Source organism: Trichechus manatus, unplaced genomic scaffold, assembly GCF_000243295.1.
Source record: "Trichechus manatus latirostris isolate Lorelei unplaced genomic scaffold, TriManLat1.0 scaffold00113, whole genome shotgun sequence".
Lineage (NCBI taxonomy): Eukaryota > Metazoa > Chordata > Mammalia > Sirenia > Trichechidae > Trichechus > Trichechus manatus.
In genome coordinates, this window is record NW_004444049.1 from 6,394,923 (window position 1) to 6,396,677 (window position 1,755).

Consider the following 1,755-nt stretch of genomic DNA (forward strand, 5'->3'; position numbering starts at 1 on the left):
AGTGGTTAAGAGCTCAGCTGCTAACCAAAAGGTCAGCAGTTTGAATCCACCAGCCACTCCTTGGAAACCCTATGGGGCAGTTCTACTCTGTCTTATAGGATTGCTATGAGTCACAATTGACTCGATGGCAATGAGTTAGTAATAAATCATTTTCCCCTGACTGAACTGAAATATGACTTTTGTGGTATTTATACCTGTACATGGGGAATCTATTTCCGGACTCTATTCGGATTCTGTTCCACTCATCTGTCTTCCCTACAGCAGTATCATATGGTTTTCATCACTGCGGCTTTACACTGTCGGGAAAGGTGAGCTCCTCTTTCACCTCCTTTACAAGTTTTTCCACTATTTTCACTCAGATATGATTTTAAGATAATTTTACCAAATCCCTTCCAACCTCGTCGGGATTCTAATAGAAATGCATTATAATTATACTTAATTTTAGAACTGACTTTTATACTGCCATCTACCTAAGATATGTTCTCACATCAGTTCAGACATTTTTAATCCTTCAATAAAACGATGTTATAGCTTTTTTTTTTTTTCACTTTTCGTTTTTTTCAAAGAAAACAATCCAAACCAAACTGAACAGCTGATGAGTCGATTCCGACTCATAGCCACCCTACAGGACAGAGTAGAACTGCCCCATAGGGTTTCCAAGGTTGTAAATCTGTACTCTCCCGTGGAGTGGCTGGCGGGTTCCAACGGCAGACATTTAAGTTAGCGACCCAAGGCTTAAACACTACGCCACCAGGGTTCCCTTCAAAGAAAACAGGAAGTCCCTTTCTACCTGCAGCGTCAACGGATCTGATTATCGCGCGCAGGCGCGCGCCAGCCCCTCCCCCCCCCCGCCCCACGGTTCCGGGTTACCATGGGAATAGAGGACGACGTCACTCAGGACTTCCGCGGCGTACCTAGGGGTCCACCGCGAGCATGGACGGAAAGGCGGCTTTGCCATACCTACGCATGCGCACTCCCTGCCCCTCCTTCCTGCCTTAAATCTCGCTGGTGCCAGGGCTCTTCAGCCGCGACCTCTCGGTTCATCCCGTCGAAACTGCTCCCTGGGGAGGAGAGTTGAAAAAGAATCGAGCGAGCGACAGCCAATCCCAAGACATTACGACGCAACCAAGATTGATTGACTAAATCCTCTCCAGCCAATGAGAGAGCGCTACTCTCCCACGTCATAGTTTGCCCCACCCTATTCCCTCCTTTCTGGACCCCGACCTCAGTTCGCGCAGTAACAAATGAAGTGTGCGCTGCGACACCTCCCAGCTCGCCAGGCTCAGCCGCCATTTCCTCTCTCGGCCTAACGGTTCGGCCAATCCCAGCACACATCGAGAAAAGCTACAGACCAGCCAATCGGAGGCCGCCGATCCCGACCCCCGAGCCTTGGCCCGGTCCAATCGAGGCCCCGGCCCCGCCGCCACCGGCCCGCCCCCGCGGTGCCGTCTCTCCTCCCTCTTTGTGCGTCTCCCGCCGCCGCCGCCGTCGTCCGCCGCGTGAGAGGACGGCTCCGCGGCAGCGCAGTCGGGCCCCCCTCCCCCGCCCCGGAAGATTCGCGAAGGAGAAGCCGTCGCCACTAAGGAAAAGGAGTCGCCGGTGCCGGTCCCAGGGGCGCCATGGCGACCGGAGCGAACGCCACGCCGCTGGGTAAGCTGGGCCTCCCCGGCCTCCCCGGTCCCAAAGGGAGCTTCGAGCCGGGGCCGCCGCCTGCCCCGGGGCCTGGGGCGGGGCTGCTGGTGCCCGGGCCGCTGC

The 1,755-nt window shown here is 55.0% G+C and overlaps 1 protein-coding gene across 5 annotated transcripts in view; it reads left to right on the forward strand.

The window, feature by feature from the left end:
• Positions 1-868: 868 nt before the first annotated feature.
• The window catches only part of SF1 (splicing factor 1), a 15,365-nt gene continuing 14,478 nt past the window's right edge, over positions 869-1,755 (forward strand). For 2 of the 5 annotated variants that reach the window (XM_004383762.3, XM_004383761.3), the window contains exon 1: positions 869-1,650. In XM_004383762.3, coding sequence (XP_004383819.1) covers positions 1,620-1,650 — 31 coding nt within the window. In that variant the 5' untranslated portion in view covers positions 869-1,619. The remainder of the gene's footprint in view (positions 1,651-1,755) is intronic. The other 3 variants (XM_023738226.1, XM_012557664.2, XM_004383763.3) reach the window with 3 other exon arrangements.